The 17,898-nt window shown below is 41.8% G+C and overlaps 2 protein-coding genes across 2 annotated transcripts in view; one reads left to right on the plus strand and one right to left on the minus strand.

Annotated features, from left to right (window-relative positions):
• The window catches only part of LOC139731023 (formin-binding protein 4-like), a 42,389-nt gene extending 26,111 nt beyond the window's left edge, over positions 1-16,278 (minus strand). Inside the window, exons 1-7 of the mRNA XM_071641905.1 lie at positions 16,200-16,278; positions 6,711-6,885; positions 5,852-6,030; positions 3,879-4,074; positions 2,831-3,648; positions 1,489-1,600; positions 777-961 (exon numbers count right to left, since the gene is read on the minus strand). Coding sequence (XP_071498006.1) covers positions 777-961; positions 1,489-1,600; positions 2,831-3,648; positions 3,879-4,074; positions 5,852-6,030; positions 6,711-6,804 — 1,584 coding nt within the window. The 5' untranslated portion in view covers positions 6,805-6,885; positions 16,200-16,278. The remainder of the gene's footprint in view (positions 1-776; positions 962-1,488; positions 1,601-2,830; positions 3,649-3,878; positions 4,075-5,851; positions 6,031-6,710; positions 6,886-16,199) is intronic.
• A 311-nt stretch (positions 16,279-16,589) lies between these two features.
• Positions 16,590-17,898, plus strand: part of LOC139731024 (chaperone Ric-8A-like) — a 37,779-nt gene continuing 36,470 nt past the window's right edge. Inside the window, exon 1 of the mRNA XM_071641906.1 lies at positions 16,590-16,768. The gene's annotated coding sequence lies outside the window, so the exon portion shown is untranslated. The remainder of the gene's footprint in view (positions 16,769-17,898) is intronic.

Below are 17,898 nucleotides of genomic sequence, written 5' to 3' on the forward strand. Positions count from 1 at the left end.
GTCGTTAGTTTTAGGCTTGCCTATGCGTGATTTCATTGGTTTGTTGGAGGGAAAATACAGGGAAAAAAGGTGGCTTCGAAATTTTTGCTAGCCCCATTCGGGCAAGCATTTTTTACTTCTGTTCCAAAACACTGGACTTGTGAAATCATTTTTGTTGGCAGCATATCATTGATGACTTGTTAAGTCATAAAGAAGACTTCATTAGATTATATTGCTAATATTTTTGGTTGCCCGCTGGCATTTTAGGTTGCCATTGGCACCTGGGCAACCGCTAATTTCGAGCCCTGCTTTAAAGACTATAGTGTTTGTTTTTTTAATATCTATATCTTCAAACAACAAGCATCCACTCACCTACTGCTTGTCCCACTGCATTCATAAAACATGCAATGCTTCCTGACAGGTAAACAATTCGGATTTACCCTTTTAACCACACAAGTTGCAATTGCAACTTGGCATCACAAACTTCACATGTGAAAATAATGTGACGATGTAACACAGATGCACTGCACATTACAGTAATGGAAAAAGTTGATGTGATACAATTTTCTTTACAGACTGCCATTCTCCATCAAAGAGTTCATGCCATCAATAGGGAGCTTTAGATTTTAGACGCGCGGACGTTCAGAGGGAAAAAAACATGTTCTGAGCGTGCGCAGAAGCGTGTGTCAACTTGACCCGCGCTTCTGCGCACGCTCAGAACATGTTTTTTTCCCTTTGAACGTCCGCGCGTCTAAAATCTAAAGCTCCCTAATAATGGAGGTTGATGATGTGCTTACCTTCTGTTCTGCTTCCTCTTTGGCTTTTTGTTTCTGTTTGATTTTTTCCTTGTCCTCTGGACTGATCTCATCATCCAGGTTACACTGGGTCCCAATCTCATGTCTCCCAGATGACTTTTGCCGCCCTGCAAGGTTCTCCAGCCGCTTCCTTTTAAAGCGTGAGAGGTCTACTCCTCCACTCTCATCTAAAGTACAAATGACACAAAGGGACATCTCTTGTACATCATTTTCTGGTAAGCTCTAAAACTGTATGTACTTGTAGGAGAAAGGATTCCCCCCTCCCCCCCCCCCCCAAAAAAAAAAAAAAAAGAAAGAAAAAAAAAAAGAACAGTATTATCATCATAGCTGCAACTAGTACTCTGAGTAATGACTATCAGAGTTTTGGTTTATATCAGGATACTGCATTCTATGTGAGCTGTTAAAAACAGCTGAGCAGTCACAGGAACATGACCTGTACTGCATAGCACTATTTCTTTGCTTTGTACTTAACATGGCCAGTCCATTATTATTTCCTTAAAAATTAATCTGGCACTTACATATTAATCCACTTGGAAGTGATTTTATTAGCAATTATTACTGTCAAATTGGTGATGCAAGAGCTGTGAATAGGAAAATTGTGCAAAATTATACAATCTCATGCCATCTAATATCTTTCTGAGGCCTCAAATATTGTGACTGAATAATATAAGGCATCAACTACCAGTAAACATACCATAGATACTGGACATATCAGCTGTGTCAGATTTCCTCTTCTTTCCCTTCTCCTTGTCTTCTCCTTCTGGGGATTTCTTACTTTCAGCATCTTCAAGTTTTTTCAGTTCAGCCTGCAATACATAGGGAAAAAGATGACAAAACATGTGCTGGCTAAGTATTCAGTCATTCTGTCAAGGCAAGTGTTAGCCTGATACAAGTACTGTTAAATTCATGACACCAATAAATTCATTAGTAAAGATCTACCTTATTACAACTTCAAGCAGTACAATCAAGCTACTACAGTTCAAAACACTGCAAATTTATGAAAGTGGCACATCTCTTTCACATTTTTTTTTTCAATATGTCTTCACTGATTATATTTGTATCCAGCCTACAGAGCTACAGTTAGGTTCAAATGAAGGTGCCCTAACTTGAAGTGCACTTGTATTAGTTTTATGATGGCAGTGCCTCAAAGGCCTCTCACTTTAAACATTAGGGACAATGTGAACAGAACTTGCAGTTAGCAAACCTTTAGTGTGAAGCTCCTAACCATAAGCAATCTTCACACAACATGACCTGTCCTAGTACACTCTCTTGTTTTTCTTGTTAGGGGTACCGATTTTGCTCAAAATCTTGTAGTATCTCAACAAAAAATCATTGAAAAATTTGAATTCTCTAAGACTCTAGCACACAATTCTAATGTCCATGGTAGGTCTTGGAAAAGCTGACATTAATAATGTCAATTTTTTGAAAATTTTGAGAAGTAATTTGAAAGTCATGCATGAGTACATATCAAGAGGGCAAGCAATGCGTGTGAGAATTGCTGCATGTTTGAGAAATTAACGCAAGTCAAGAAATTATTGTGCTGTTCTTATATGTGGTGCTTGACTTCCACGAATTGAGAGAAATAACAAGTTCGGATGAAAAAATCTTGCTTCAGAGTAGGATTCAGATTATGATCGTGATCATGCTATATCACACAATTTTTGGTGCTTCAATGCAAAATATGATGATAATCATTATCACATTATTTGGGGGCGGTGCAACACCACCTAGTATTAAAGGACTAGTGGCAGGTTTATAGTCTTAGCATTCTTTACTCTACTTGCCTTTTGCAGCTTGCAGATGACATATCCACATTTTTCCTGTCTGCTTTTAGCAACTTGTAAATTTTCATATGTTTGCAGCCTGTTTCAAAGGTATAAGTTAATGTGTGCTAGGTTCCTTTCACAGAAGTTCACAGGAGCCCAGCACTAAATTTAGGCTGTCTTCTGCCATTACGCTGATATTCTATGATATCCTCACTCTGAATTAATGACTTAATCACAGGCACAGCACATGAAGTTTTCATCGTGACATACCTTTTTCTTTTCTAAGGCCATCTCAAGTTGTTTGTCAATGTCATCCATGTCGTCTGCAAACATGTCAACTGAGTAGGGTTCACTGCTCTCCTTCTTCATCTCTTTTTTGATTTCCTTCTTGACTTCCTTGGCTGGCTGGACTGGCTCAAGGCACAGATCATATCTTCCATCATCAGACTCTTCATCCTCATCCTCACCCTCTCCATTTCCTTTTTCATCATCTGATTGAGTCTCAGTCTTAAGCTCCGCTTGGCTAATGGACCCTGGCAAGGTTTCACTCTTTGAAAAAGCAGAGAGGTAGCTTAGTTTTGAGTCCTTTGAACCTGGGGCTGCATCCACCTTTTTTGTTTTCTCCTCCTCAACCTGGTTGTCCTCACTTTCATCCCTAAGATCATCCTTGACAATATCTGCTAGCTCATCTGGCACAGGGTCCAATGTGTACCTCACTTTTGCTGCTCCATATACTGGCAGTTTTTCCATCTCCTCTTTCACAGCCTCAGGTTCAAGGGCCCATTCCTGCACAGCATTATCCTCCAATTTTCCATTTGGGATTTCAATTCCATCAATATCTCCATTCATGGAATCGGCAGCCACATCTCCATCTGTTGACGGTTGCAGTGCAATCTCTGTCCCATCAATTTCTGCTGTAGTTTTGTCTTCTGTCATGGGGGTAGAGATGGCACCAGCTGATTGCTGCTGCTGCTGTAGCTGTAGTCTGAAAGCATCGGGCATCTCCCATGTCACTTCATTAGTGTACATGTTCCAGTAGTACACGCAGTTAGTGTTTTCATCGAGCAGTTCTTGCCATTCACCAACAGCTGTTGAGGTAGGGAGAGATGAAAGGACACACCGAGAACTATTATAAGCAGAACACTCATTAAATACATCAGGGGAGGAGGTCTCACACTATCACTATGACTCATGCTGTTTATATATTGAAAAAAGCAACCACATACTATCTACAAGTACAATAATTTATCTGATTGCACTTAGAACACTTATCAATTGCCAATCTTATGGCAAGGATTTCATCTTTCCAGCAACCCACCTGTGAGCTCGGTGTTAGGTATCAGACTTGATTCTACGTGGGCAGAGTCTCCTGCTCCTACCTCTGGTCCCTCAGACACACTCACTGTCTCCTTGGAGTCAACTGGTTTGCCATCAATGGCTTCCTCCTCCAGGGGCTTGCCTTCTCTGACATCCTGGTTTGGACTGTTGGAAGCAGTGTCCATGGCATCAATCTCCTGTGCATTTCAAGAAAATGATTTTCCAGTAATAAATTGAGAAGAACTTATAGAACAGTCAAACTGAAATACCAGTATCAAAAACTAGTATTGTTTTGGTTCTAAGCAGTCCTGCCTCAAAGTCCTTCCGGGGTTTAATACAATGAACCTTTAGAATGATTCTGCATTCCCTAACAACCCTAGAAGAGCAAATGTACATCCTGTTCAATTTGGTTTCAATGTATACAGTCAGTAAATCAAAATCAGATGAACAGAATGGAGAGGGTTTCATCAAAATAAGACCTACAACATGGTACAGAATTAAAGGAGGGTGCATACAATATGACCAAACTCCTATTTTTACCAATTATTCTAACTAAATTATATCTTAATGTGATCAAACATTTAAAGGGAGAACATTCATATTCTAATTGTAATCACTGTGCCCCTCCCAAAATTGTTTTCTCATGGATGCTCCATTAAGTCAAGAGTGCCCCTGTCACGAACAATGTTCTTCATATACAAGGGTAATGAAATGACTTGGTTGTACCACTTCTGGATCTGGAATATATCTTTGAATTTCACATGGATGTGACCATTTAGGGTCTTTAGCTCATGTAAGCTGAAAAGTCAAATTGAACTATGATTTTTCTGAAGTCTGCCCGGCTGAAAACATCTACTTTAGACTTCTTGTCATATCTACCGTAATTTGCAAGAGTAAATATGTATGCAGATATGTCTGATAATGAAAGATGGAATTCCTTATCTGCATGCATTCAAATTATTACATCCACTTTGAATACAGCAAAAAACCATGACCTACTCCCAGACATAATTCACATCATTACTTTTGCAGATTTTTTTTTCAGCTGTGTGAAATGTGAATGTCAAGTCATGCTCATAAATTGAGCATACAATACCTTGGGTATCTGTAATCCTGAGTCGACAGTTTGATTTGCACTATAAAAGAGATCTTTGAAATAATTCTTGGTACATACAGTCAAAGTTGTCTATAGGTGTTTTCACATCAGCCCGATGTTTCGAAATAGCGCACTATTTTCTGACTTGGGAAATTAACCCAATCACGAAATAGCGCGCTATTTGATAATGTGAACACAATTTAGCGCGCTAATTGTATCGCTCTGATCAAGAAAATTTCTAGAGTCCAACTCGGGAAATTTCTGAAATAGCGGGATAGTAGCGCACTATTTGATAATGTGAAAACGACTTGAGAAATTAGCGCGATGCATCCCATCATGCCTAGCGTGTGTGACCCGATCGATCGAGGCAAACTGCACACAAATCATGAGGAATTTTTGAGAGGGTACACACATTACTAATGCCGTTTGCACATACTCAGCTGTCGAATTAGCTCGAAAAAATGCGGGCTAATTCTCTTCGGGCTGATGTGAATAAGAAATGAAATAGCACTCTAATTCGCAATCGCGAAAAATATCTCGAGCTTGGATTTTTATCGGGCTGATGTGAAAACGCCTAGAAGCAGCCACCCAAGGGAGACGTAAAAAGTAGCTATTATAGACAGGTGGCCGCTATAGACAGGTTCTTTAACATGCTTTTTTTTTTCTCTTGGAGGGAATTATTTTCAGTGGTCATATATGGCAGGTGGCCGCTATAGACAGGTGGTCGCTAAGACAGGTTTGGTTTACCTGTACAACCATTGCTTCAAAGAAAATGGACTGGCAAAGAGGAAAAATGTGCTTCCTTATTACTGATTATTGTAGAACAGGTGCCTGTGTTCATTTGTTTGTTTTGATCTTAAAAGAGCACACAGACTCACAGCCATGAAGTCAGCAAGCTTGGCATCCATCTCTGTCTTGGGCTTTCTTTCTGGTTCTCCTGCCTCCACCTGGCGGAAGTCAACATACTGTGGTGGGGCAGCCTCCTGCTCATCATCACTGTCTCCATAGTTGGCCATCAAACCTCTTAGTGCATTTCCTCCTGAATTCTGGCCATAACCTGAACACATATATGGTAAGGGAGAATAGACTGATTGCAATCATAAAGCCTGAGCAAGAAGCAACTACCTGGGTAGGTAAAATGCAGAATAAAGAGTAAAATGTATCATGATGGCAGAAGAAAAGTAAGAATTAATTCAATTTCATTTCCTGCTTCTATTTCTGTCATTTTTGACACAAAATATCTGAAGCAGATACAAAATTGGCACTATCCTTTCCAAATGACTGAATCATAAGCAAGAACCAGTCAATTACATACATGTATCCTAAGATAAGTTCTGCAGGATTAACCAGTAAGTGTATACCGTTTACCTTATACCGGTAATACTTTTGAACATTTATCTTTCCAAAGGGGATAACACAGGCATAATGGAGACAACATAAGATTTACTTCAACTAAACCTTTCAGCCATCATGAATCCCCAATAGCTCTGCCCTCCAAAGTCAATACATTCGACTATGGAGATGAAGTCAGCATTTTAGAAATGTCCTATACCGTAAGATTCATGAAGTTCCATTTGTGGTTGATTGCATGATGGCTGATGAATTGCTTTGTGACCACATTGAAATATTTACAGAGAGATGTTTTTTCCCTTCTCTATGAACATAATCACAATCCACTTTGTGGAACTTGTGACTACATGCCAGATTCAGGGTATGATAATCTCATCCCACTCTCACCTTTCTTACTACTCATAGATGAACCACCATCTATTTGTAGGACAGTCCGCCTCTTTCCCATTCCAGGCACTGCTCGATCCTTCTTTTTCCCCATGGTATCTCCTCCTTTAAATCTCAAGTGACGAATGTGCACTCTCTTTCAGAACACCGTCATTACCATTGTATCTGATGGTTCCTGCAGCCAAAGATCAGTGATTAAAGCAGACATTGACAAAATTAGAGTTATTGTCATTCATCGCTGCACACCGACATAAGAAATATTAAGAGAATTCAACATATTTTCATTTCTGTAACATAATGAAAGAGCACAACATACAGTGTACATGTACAGTACCTCTTTCAAAGAGAAGGGAGAATAATATAACCCTTCATATACACAAAATAAAAATCCACCATATTTTCATTTTTGTAGCACAATAAGGGCACTTGAATTACATGTACCTCTTTCAGAAAGGGGGGGGGGATATTAGCCGCCTTATAGAGTAATCTGTAGTTGATAAATAGATCAAGGGAATGTGTTCTCATAATTTAAAGTAAAATTCTGTGGAATTCTCTTTATATTTTCTTTATAGTATCATTGTTTTGCAGTGACTTTACACACTGTAATGTAGTATTATCATTCAGCGACAGAACTTACACCTTAAACATGCAGTACTTTTGAACAGATTGTCCAGTTTACCTCAACTTCACTTGTCTTTTGTATACATAAGCTCCACTGATATTGCTGCATTCATTCACTCTACACACACACAGTATAATATTTGCAATCATTCTACTTTAAGCTTTAACAGCAACTACATTTAAAGTCCATGTAGCTTTAGGTTCTGGCTCACACAGATGGCAAAACATATTTAACACCATGCAGCACAATTCAATTTTCTTTGTACCCCATCATACTGCTTAACAGTTAGCAGTTACACTGACCTTATTCAGGCCAGCAGATCATGTGCCTTTTCCAAACAAAACATTTCAGGTAGGTATTTGTATTAATCTGTAGTAAACAGATTATATGTGAAGTTTAGGCTGTCTTGGCCTTTGTGTAATAATTTGTTTTTACTATTTACATGCAAAGACTTGCCCTTTCTATACTATTTGTCTCACAGATGGTTTGTATTGGCATATTGTTGAGATGTTTACATGTGACAAGACCATACAAGCAACGAAAAAAGAAAATGAGAATACAACTACATGTGTGTGTTTCCACCATCCAGCCACATGCATGTGGTTGTAGCATGCGCACACATCACATGCGCACAAATTTCAAATCCATTGACTGGATAAGATGTCTGTGTGCGCATGCACTGGCCGTCAATTCAGTGTACAACGTAGCTCTCCCAGGTTCCTCTCGACCGAGTCACATTAAGTCATCAATTCGAACAGAAAGGGACTAATGGCAGAACCAAACGTTGCCCGAAGCCTGTTGTCAATACTTCCACTTCACTGGTATGTCTTCAAATTGAAGAAATTTTTCGATTTTAAGTTGATATTTATCCGCGATACCACCCTGTCATGATCCTGAATGCTACAGTCCGCAGCCCCATTACGCTATGCGTATGGGGCTGCTGGTCGCAGTTGGCCATGGGCATGGTACATGCATGTTATGAAGGCCGAGCTGTTTTTAAACACCGTAAGATCGTTCTTTGTATCTACTGCGGCTTACTGGTCGTCGGGAAAATGTTCTGCGGAGACTACGTCTGGCTTCCCAGCATTAGACAGAAAGATCCGTCTGTCCGAAGGAGTCTTTTAATTTTTTTGACGTCATCACTCTCCTCCAGAGACATCGTGAAGCCAGACGCAGTCTCCGGGGAACATATCCCCGAGGACCAGATACACTGGTCAACACGGCATCCCCTACCGAGTATACTTGGGTGACCCGCACCTCGCCATAGTTAATGTTTATGCATATTTGAATCACATTTCGTCACTGAAATTTTACGAAATCCCATTTACAAACTGGAAAAATGCTGAAGATTCCAATGGAACCACAAATTCACTGTTCGATACCGGAAATTTGCAGCTATTGTCCTCAAAGCGCGAACGATACGAAAAAGTTGCGCGCTAAGGAAGGGGCCCGCAACTCGCCACTTGCGCTCCCATAGACAAAGCACGTAAAAGACGTCTGCGGGTGACCGTGAAGCTCCCATACACAAGCACGTAAAAGATGCGTGCAGGTGACTATGATGATACTTAGGCCTGACCCTGAGGAGAGCCATAAAACCTTTAAAAAGAAAGAAAGAAAAAAAAAATCCTCCCCTTCCTTCTGTTTATTAAACAGAAACACTGACAAGCTGTTTAAATTTTTACAATGTTTCATGCTGAGGACTCATAATTACTTAGACAGAAAGATCTGTCTGTCCTCCGGAGTCTTTTTTATTTTTGACGTTATCACTCTCCTCCGTAGACAGACGGAAGGTATTAGTACCCATCGCTGTGTGGATGTTCTTAACCACTGTCTCTATGGAAAATTGGGTGAGGTACCTCACCCTTCTCGATTGCGTCTAATTCACGGCCCTAGGTCAGCAAATTTAAAGGGATCGTACAGTTTTGGTTGAGACCTAATTTCAGGTTTCTAACATTTTTTGGTGAGATAATGAGAAACCTCTTATAAAATGTGAAAGAGCATGTAATTCTATGAGGAATTCAACGTTTATTTGATGAAAATTGGTTTTGAAATGGCTGAGATATCAAAAAAGAGCGATTCTAATAAAGTGTGGGACCCACACTTTACTACGATCGCTTTGTTTTACTTTGTTTTTTGATGTTTCAGTCATTCCAAACCCGATCTTCGTCAAATAAACTTTGAATTCCTCTTAAAATGGTATGTTCTGTACTATATTATAAGTGTTTTCTTGGTATCTCGCAAAAAGTTAAAAACCCAATTCTCATCTCCACCAAAACTGTACTATCCCTTTAAGCTTGTATAGCAAAATCAACATTTCAAGAATGCACTACACTCACCAGATTAATGAATAATCCAACATTTTGGTAGAATTTTTAACGTAAAACACACATCAACCAGCCCGTTGAGTTGTCACGTTCAAACTGTAGAAACAAACCAGTATGAATCCGTTAGCCAATCACATGCGAGGTAGTTTCTACGTGTTTTTTTACTAAAACAAGTACCTCGCATGTGATTGGCTTACAGATTCAAAATGGCGACTTACACTACAGGCTACAGCTAGCGAATGGTGATGTTGCGATATTAATAATAATAATAATAATAATAATAACCAATATTTATATAGCGCTTTTTCTAAACAGACACAAAGCGCTTCAACAATTGTAACAAAATACAAAGAAAAAAATCAACAGTATTTACAAAACAAAACAGAGAAAGTACAAAGCAAAACAAATAAACAATGACTTTACACTTGTCAGATCACTAGCAGTGGAGGCCTTACTTCTGGAACAAATAAGTTTTCAACAGTTTTTTAAATTGAGCTGTGTTAACTGCTGATTGGACATTTGTAGGGAGACTGTTCCAGGATTGAGGTATTGATAAAATTTCTGTGTTATAACCTAACCCGGGCGTTAGTTACTGTGTGTGAGTATTTCGATTGCACAATGTGAGAAATTTACCCCAAATATTGCTGCATAATGTGTCTTTACTGTCATGCCATGTCAAACTTGTTTGAATGTAAAAAAGCTGTCTGAAATTTGGTTTATCGTAACGTTTGATCTGTGCGTGACTGCTCCACACAGGAGCCGGAATCATTGACTTTGGTCTGTTAAGGAGGGGATCCGTGAAGCCAGAGTTCAGATGCAGTCTCCGCGGAACATTCCCCGATGACCAGATTAGATACAGACCGATCTTTTGGTCAAATAATTACTGTCACCAGTAAATTTATCTATTATAAATATAGTCGTAGTGGCACTGCGGGAGTGGTAACGTGAAACTGGAAGGGCATTCTCATACTTTATGTCCCCACCTCAAACTAGGTAACAATTTCTTACCATTTCAGATAAGACAGTGTCGCTGGTCCTCATCACAAACGTATTCCTCCGCTATAGTAATATTCATCCGCGGAACTACATTTTTATCACTGCGTTCTTAAAATTGTGAGACCCTCGATCATTTTTAAACCTTGATAGCTATATCCTCGCCTCTCTTATTATACTCATACTGTATGTCCCACCCTTGTAAATTCTTTGTAGTCATAATCAGCACGTATTTCATATTATTTCCCCCTGTCTTTCAGTTCAAGCCGCACTAACCATCTTCCTAATACTAATTTAGCTTGATGGCTTAATTTGTTTTAAATCTCTTATTAACCTTGATAGCTATCCTTGTCTCACTTATTATACTCATACTTTAGGTCTCCCCCCCCCCCCACCAAAGGACAATGAAACCCGCGTTTGTAGGGCGCAAGCCAAACAAAAGCGCGTGGTCTGGATGAGCGCGCAGCCACCTAAAAGAACGCATCTTGATCGCCATACAAACGCAACGGCCATTGCAGGGTCAGTTAGGGATTTTAGGCCTTTGATCGCGTAGCACCAACAACTCGATGGCGCGTTCCGCGCATTTAACCTTGATAGCTAAAGTCAACTCTCTTATTATACTCATACTTTATGTCCCCACCCCCCAGTCACATCAACAAAGCACGCGCATTTAACCTTGATAGCTAAGAAACCTCGATAGCTACAGCCTTGACTCTCTTATTATACTCATACTTTAGGTCCCCCCCCCCCCCCCCGTAATATATAGTAGTGCGGTAATCAGCACGTATATTCATAAACCCCGTTTTTCAATTCAAGCCGCACTAATCGTCTTCCTAATACAAATTCAGCTTGATAGCTAATAGCTGATAGGAAGACAGTTAGTTCGGCTTGAATTGAAAAAGAGGGGAAAACGGGGTTTATGAATTATACGTGCTGATTACCGCACCACCGATTGCGGGGGGGGGGGGGGGGGGGGGGGACTTAAAGTATGAGTATAATAAGAGAGTCGAGCTTAGCTATCAAACTGAACAGCGCACCGCCGGTACGTAACATGAGTACATGTGCGCGTCTCCACGTAATCTGTAGACACATGCACCACTGACTACTGTTTGCGCTATTACTCCGCCGCGCTGTTAGACCTACATTTATATACGTACTGCATACTGGGTCATCGGTCTCGTAAACCCGTGTACAAATCGGTCTGTGGCCAGAAATATGTTCCGCGGAGACCACACTGTACGTCTAGCTTCACGGAATCCTTTCTCATGGAAGAGAACCGTGAATGTCAAAAATGAGTAAAAATTCCTCCGGACCAAGAATATTTTTCTGTATGTGACCTCGGTTGCTCACTTTCCGTGTTGTATTTGCCCAGCTGCTAGTATTCAACCTAAGTGCATGCAGTACCATGCATGTATTGCATGCTGGCATGCATATACACGATATATATTATGACATCACAGAGAAAACCAGCGCGTGCGAGTGCAAGTGCGTGCCGCGGGATCGAAGCGGGCCTCGCAGCTAGCTGGGTAGGTGTAGTTGACAAGGATGCGCGCTTAACCTTAGAAACACGCGCGCTTTGAATGTGATAAACGCAGTGAATAGCACTGCCCACTGGAGTGCGCTTGACAGTGAATTTTCATTACACTCGCGACCCACTTTTTCGCCAAGGTTATAACAGCGTGAGGATGAAAAATACCCTGTTTTTATTTGCTCATAACTTCACCGTTATTTATGATTATGGTGAGAAATTTTGCACATTATGTATTATGTTAACTATGGACATCATGGACATGTTTTTGTGTGAAATGACGTGTATTTCTCCAGTTGCAAAAATCTACCAGACACCCTATTGATAGCTAAGTAACCTCGATAGCTACAACCTCGACTCTCTTATTACAGTCCGGGAAACCCGCTCATGAGGACCGCTCCCGCGTACGAGGACTGCCCCGCCTCATGAGGCTCCCTATTCACTTCTTATTCATCTCACATCTGACGTATAAATTGTCGCAACTTTGCACTGTGATTTTTTGTTACACACACATGTCCAATATCCGTGATGAAAAGAAGAAAAAATCCTGTTTTTTTTTCAAAAATCGAGTTTTAATCAACCGATGCAGAGCGCCCATCAAAACACGGGCGCCAGCGTGTTCGCACAATGCAAGACTGCCGCACCTAGCGGCCTGATCCGACAGCTCGGATCAGCGGATGAGCGGGTTTCCCGGACTGTATTATACTCATACTTTAGGTCCCCACCCCCCAGTCACATCAACAAAGCAAGCTGATGTGCGTTCCGCGCATTTAACCTTGATAGCTAAGTAACCTTGATAGCTACAGCCTCAACTCTCTATACTCATACTTTAGGTCCCCCCCCCCAGCACATCAACAAAGCAAGCTGATGCGCGTTCCGCGCATTCAACCTTGATAGCTATAGTAAATTTAACCCTGATAGCTCTTATTATACTCATACTTTAACTGTTAGGTCCCCCCTCCTCCCTGTGGCAGATTGTGGTGCGTGCCAGAACTACTTTCTCACAATCAATCATGTCGCGAGGATAGGGTACTTTTTTGCTGTGGTGAGTTTGAGGTGGGGACATAAAGTATGAGATTGTGTAGCATGTACTGTAGCAGCTAGCAGTGCGTAACGTAATAGTCCAGTGCATGTCAAATACTATTATAAAATGGGTTCAAGAATGTAGCCAATAGGAAGCACTGAAATGAGTCACGTGTGCTTTGGTTATTCTAGTCCCATTGCACTGTGTGTTAAATCCTATTGCCGATCGTCTGTGCGCGCGGCGGCTCCTTTGAATTGCATGCGTATGCATACGCGCTGTAGAGCTGTCAATCCTGTAAACAACTTCTAGTTCGGGCTGCCGGCCGGCCGGCCTTTCTTCCCTTGTGCATAACATGTGTGGCGTACGTATACTCATATACGTACAGTACAGTAGACCAAGCGTTGTGGGACCAGAGGCGTACATGGAGTCACTTTGAAGGGCAAATCCAACAATTTAGCAGGTTAATTCTCACGCCGTTTTCAGAGTATGTTGTCTAGTAGGCCTATATGAGGAGTCTATACCAAGTCTTTAAGGTAAAGGGTGCATATTCTATGTAAAATAAGTAAGTTTTCATGCGGGAACTTAAGTGTCCGGAAACCCAATCCCCCATCATATGTGCGGGATTTCCGAGTGCGACGTGCGTAAATGTTTGGGGCGAACATCTTCGGATGTCTTGACCCACAAAGGTACGTGAAAAACGCTGAAAAATGCTGTTAGTTTTCGAATTTTCAACCCATTTTATAAAACAAATGATGCACAGGATTATTTCGTGGCATTAGTGGAGATGCAGCTCACTCTCAGGTATTTACAATGTAGTGCAACATCAGTCCGGGAAACCCGCTCATAAGGACCGCCCCCACGCCTCATGAGGCCCGGGGGGGGGGGGGGGGGGGGGGGGGAAACGCCTCATGAGGCCCCCTATTCACTTCTATTCATCTCACATCTGACGTATAAATTGTTGCAACTTTGCACGGTGATTTTTTGTTACACACACATGTCCACTATCCATGATGAAAAGAAGAAAAAATCCTGTCTGTTTTTTTTCTTCAAAAATCGAGTTTTAATCAACCGATGCAGAGCGCCCATCAAAACATGGGCGCCAGCGTGTTCGCACAATGCAAGACTGCCGCACCTAGCGGCCTGATCCGACTAGTCGGATGAGGCCGCTTCATGAGGCGTTCCCCCCCAGGCCTCATGAGGCGTGGGGGCGGTCCTCATGAGGCGGGGCAGTCCTCGTACGCGGGAGCGGTCCTCATGAGCGGGTTTCCCGGACTGACATGCACTCGGCTTCGCCTCGTGCATGTTTCACAATTGTAGATCTAGAGTAACTGCGTCAGTAAGCGGCTGTGCAGCCATTCGCGGCAGGTACAACATACACGGTAATATACAGCTAAACACAGCATTGCACTGTTACATGCACACTACATATATACTAACACACTAACAATCAACAAAAACCAACCGATAAAATGGGCACGATCTCTGACGAAAGTGAAATTTTCTCACCTAAATGACAACATATCGCATCCAAAATAAAATTTTCGGTACTTCTTAACATAACAATTAAGAAATAATGGTCCAAGAAACTTGATTTTTTGTCGTTTTCCCGATGCTCATGGATTTTGAAAACATATCCTCACATAAAATAGAACTTTCGCGAGCCGATGTGGGCCGCCATTTTTGTTTGGAAAGTGGATGTTAGCATCGAAAAAATTCAGAAAAACACGAGAAAGACATCAACAACACCGCCAGAATTGCGATCTTGTTTGCGGCCAATGCATGTGCGCCAGCTATTTTCACGTGCTTTCGCAATGGGAATTGGCGCTTACGCAATGTTCGCGAGACATGTGAAGGCGTTCAGCTAAAGATCGCGGAGCACGCGCGTATTGCATAGGGATTGTACATCGTGCCGCAAGCAGAAATACTACGTCGCATATCGCCCTTAATCGGCAAAAATTGTGCCAGGTTTTGCCCTGGTAAATCATGAAAACTGCGTTGGTCAGTGATAAATTTCTTTCATGAAAACAATTTCGTTAATGAATAATCTTGTCTATGATATATGAAATGGATAATTTGCCTGATTTGTTTACAAGTTGGAAAAACCCTTAACAATGCTTAAACTGCCGCAAACGGGATATTTTACTCTAGCGTTAAATACCCTCGAGTGCGCTATAAATTTACGCCTCCACTAACATGACTAACGCACTCTATCCTGTGCATCATTTGTAGACCCTCTATAGGTTTTCTAACGTTATGCCTAATTGTTAGTGTTAGTGTATAGTGTTACTGTTAATAGGATACAACTGCGTCTGCATGCATTCTGCAGTATACAGTAACGCCAACCGTGCCCGAGCCACCGAACTAAAACATATAGAAACCCTAGTGGAATGCGTGTCCCTATTCCCAACATACACGAGACCGTGTTGCGTCGCCATCTTGTTCGGTCAATTTTTCCTTATATGGAGTGCACGCTTAGGCGCGGTCAGACTGGGCCACTGGTACGCGCGCAAGCAAGAGTACGCCGTCCAGTGGCTGGTGATTATGACGTAACAATGCACGTTTGTACATGAATGGTCTTGCGCTTCGGAGACACAGCCCGCACTCCATATAAGGAAAAATTGACCTAACAAAATGGCGGTGGTAGCAAGTTTTGGTGGCTGCGTATTTCCTGGGTGAACACGCATTCCACTATGTTTTAGTTCGGTGGCCCTAGCTAGCCTAAACTTGGCCCGACCAGACGCTGGGCTGTCCATGGCTGTGTACACTATACACCAGTGTCTAGAATCTAGTTAGCCTAGGAAACTACACTGTGAGTGTAACGTTAGGTTGTGTTGTGTCAATGTATGTTTAGTGCGACATGACACGACAGGATCCAACAATAAACCCGAATTAAACAGACGTTTTAAATTCAAATATGATAGTTTATTGAAACTTACGTACAAATGCATATAACACACAACCGGAAAACAGTAATCATCCGCTATCCACTGATACTTACGTCGAGAAATGTCCACATTTGTAAGGGTTTCCTCTCCGGTGAACGTGAAATGAACGTTCGTTGGGTATGCCCAAAGATGATACAGCCAAAGATAATAGAGCGCCGTGCAGCGCCCCAGCGGCGCTGTATCATCTTTAATACAGCGCCCCGTACGGCTGTGCGGCGCTCTATCATCTTTCGTAGGTTACATGCATGCAATGCTGAGCGCACTTGCAAGACAAATGGACACAACCTAGCGAGAGCTCCTTCCGCGAGAAAAGAGTATTGTTATGATTGGTCGTTATGTCGTGAGAGTTGGTATGTGAACGAATCAGCTGCTGTGTAAATTCCCGGATTGTTTTCAGTGGGGATCCGAGCCTAAAGAGGATCAGTACGTAGCTAGATAGCTAGTATTCATATGTGCTGCTTGCAGAATTCCAGACTAAAAAGGATCTTTTCGGCTTTCTTTTCATCGTAAATATGCAAGTGATGCTTTAGGAAGAAAAGCAGCAGCAGAAATCTAGACGTCTAGCAAGTCTTTTTATCGTCATTGGAGCTGGGAGCCAGCGAGAGCACTCAAGACCGCAAGTGTAAATTTAGTTAGATTTCTAAATAAACTTAGGTCTAGACTAGTCTAGATCTAATTAAAATTCATTTAGGATACCCTTTCGGTACGTTGTTCGCAAGGACAAGGTCAAGGCCTGGTGCGTGCAGACTGCAGTCTCACTCATCTTTCTGAGAATTAAACCATGAACGCCATGATGGTTCTGCATGTTGTAGATTCTATTATTGTCTTAACAAGGACCAAGGTGTTATTACAATAATAACGTTAGTTAGACTAGTTTCCGCCCTCCATCTTTCCAGCCCCTTACATTGGCAGACATGACCACCAGCTCAAATACATGATACCAGATGCCTCAATTGACCCATACAAATATTCCTTCTATCCACGTACTGTATGGATCTGGAACCACCTACCAAGCAACGCTGTCACTGCACCTACTGTTGACACCTTCCGGAAGGCTGCCCTACCAATTATCAGAAGGTTGCAGCCTCCCGTAGGGTCCAAAATGCTGTAAGCCTGGCAGCCTGATTTTTATTTGCACGCACATGACATTTTATTGTAAATAGTTAAATCTGCATAATAGCACTTCAAGCACCGTCGGCCAACGTCGTCATCGCACAGCCCATCCCAGTTTAGCTTCGATGAGCTGCTACAGGGATTATCATTTCAAGATTCAAGATTTAGAGATGTCACTAACCCCGTCGCGGGGCGCTGTAACACAGTAGCGTCCGTATGGGGTCGCTGCTGCGGTTAAGATGTCACCAGATCACGTCTAACGTACACTATAAGGCCGTGTCACACTTGACCGAAAGATCGGTCTGTATCTGTCCGTCGGGGAATGTTCCGCGGAGACTGCGTCTGGCTTCACGGATCCCCTCCGTATACAGACCAAAGTCAATGATTGCGGCTCCTGTGTGGAGCAGTCGCGCACAGATCAAACGTTACGATAAACCAAATTTCAGACAGCTTTTTTACATTCAAACAAGTTTGACATGACATGACACATTATATGCAGCAATATTTGGGATAAATTTCTCAATTGTGCAATTGAAATACTCACATAAACTCGGTTATAACGCAGACATTTTATCGATATCGCAACATCGCCGTTCGCAAGCTGTAAGTCGCCATTTCAGTTCGGGAAACCCACTCACA

This window comes from Diadema antillarum, unplaced genomic scaffold (assembly GCF_040938485.1).
Source record: "Diadema antillarum isolate AM-2024a unplaced genomic scaffold, OU_Dant_1.0 seq00000348_RagTag, whole genome shotgun sequence".
Lineage (NCBI taxonomy): Eukaryota > Metazoa > Echinodermata > Echinoidea > Diadematoida > Diadematidae > Diadema > Diadema antillarum.